This window comes from Emiliania huxleyi (genome assembly GCF_000372725.1).
Source record: "Emiliania huxleyi CCMP1516 unplaced genomic scaffold EMIHUscaffold_4857, whole genome shotgun sequence".
Lineage (NCBI taxonomy): Eukaryota > Haptophyta > Isochrysidales > Noelaerhabdaceae > Emiliania > Emiliania huxleyi.
Genome location: NW_005198350.1, coordinates 1 through 1,658, shown reverse-complemented (window position 1 = coordinate 1,658; position 1,658 = coordinate 1). Strand labels below are relative to the sequence as shown.

General features: G+C 64.5%; 1 protein-coding gene across 1 annotated transcript; it reads left to right on the top strand.

Annotated features, from left to right (window-relative positions):
• Positions 1-1,073: 1,073 nt before the first annotated feature.
• On the top strand, positions 1,074-1,645 carry EMIHUDRAFT_124329 (hypothetical protein; the record flags this gene model as incomplete). Its single annotated transcript, XM_005767540.1, has 2 exons — positions 1,074-1,338; positions 1,404-1,645. Coding segments are annotated over 2 exons (507 nt in total), but the record flags the coding sequence as incomplete, so codon positions are not given.
• Positions 1,646-1,658: the final 13 nt, after the last annotated feature.

Sequence of the window (1,658 nt, the reverse complement as noted above, 5' to 3'; positions counted from 1 at the left end):
CAGACGTCCCCCCCCTCGACGCAGTCGAGTGACTGACATGAATAGGGAGGAGAAAGTGTCCCCCACATATCACCACAGACGCAGCACAGGGGCTCCAATCCTGTCCGCCGGGGCCTCGGCTAGATCTCCAGTGGGGAGTGCGAGGGCTGGATCGACTGCAGCGAGAGTGTGGGTTGTGGACCGTCGGGATAGCGTGTGGCGTAGATGTTCTCCTGGAAGTAGAGAGGCTGATGTCTCTCGCCCTGCAGGAAGGAGAAACTCGGACGGCAGAGTGAAAACTCCTCCCTGCGGCATGTGCGCAGAACGGGTTGCGCAATGTGCGGCATCGTGTTGAGGGCTCGGGAGGGCAACGACGGCAGCGTTGCCGAGCTTGTACAGGGGCCTCAATCCTGTCCCCGATGGGGTGCGCCTCTCGCCGCGCGCGTAGCAGTCGGCGCGCGGGTAGCCTCAGAGATGCGCAGAGCGAGATGCGGTTATCAGCAAACCAAGCCCTGGGCTTGGATGGGCGCGGCGAAGCCGCGGCGCAGTGGATAGCGTGAAGAACTCGAGATCGCTGGGATCTTGAGCCGCCGCTGCCACGTGCAAGCCCCGCAGAGGTGCGGGCGAGAGGGCGGCCCGAGCCCGAAAGGGCCCGCCCTCGGCCTTGCTCTACATGGTAACGGATAAGAAGAGAAACACCCGCGGACCGGGACGCCGGCGGTCGAGTCGGGACACGCTGTGGTTCAGACGCTACAAGCACCAGATCAACGACTTGGGGAGGGTTGACATCGTGATTTGCGCGGAAAATTTCTTTTTCTGCTGTGAAAATTCCGGCGTGAGAGAGGGAAAAACCCGAAAGGAGGGCCGGGACCCTACCCTACCTACCCCGTCATGATACCCGCCCGACAAGCAAAAATAAAACTGTTACCCCGAGAGCGATATGCCATGTCCGCCTTGCGTTGTTTCATAACATCGAAGGCTAAGCTCAAAATAAAACACACCGGAGCCGCTCCAGGCTGTTGTGTTGCTGTGGCTCCGTGCTTCGCCGTCCACGTGTTCGCCGTCCACGTGCTGCCAATCTCGAGCGCACATACATGATCCGCTTCCTCACTCCCGCCGTCACCGCGTCGGCGGCCGCCCTCTGGCGCCAGGTCGAGCTGCCCGCGACGCAGCACGCCGCCTCGCTGGAAAAGATGGCGGAGCGCGCCGCAGCAAGCCTCCGTGCCAGCCCCGGAGAGCGTGTCTCCTGCTTTGAGAGCACGACGGGCGGGCTGATCCAAGCGTCGCTCCTCGCGTCGCCCGGCGCCTCCGCCTTCACCACCTGCGGCGCCGTCACCTACACCGCGTCCCGCGCCGTCGGTGCACTCAGCAGCACCACACGAAACTGCTGCTCCGCTCGGACCGTCTTCCACGCCCGACCGCAGGCGTCCTTGGTCCCAACGCGAGGCCACTTGGCGAGCCGCTCGACAGGCACGGCCACCGGTGCCGGCCTCAGAACGCGGCCGAGTACGTGGCGAGCAAGCAGGAGAGGGTGGTCGCGCTGGCGCGGCGGAAGCGGCTCGAGACGGGATCGACGTGGTGCGTGTGCGAGAATGGCGCCTGCGGGCCAACCTTCAACTATGCCGACCTCGAGGCGGGCTTCAGTGCCATTTGGGTCTCCGGCCCGGTCGAGCGCGGCA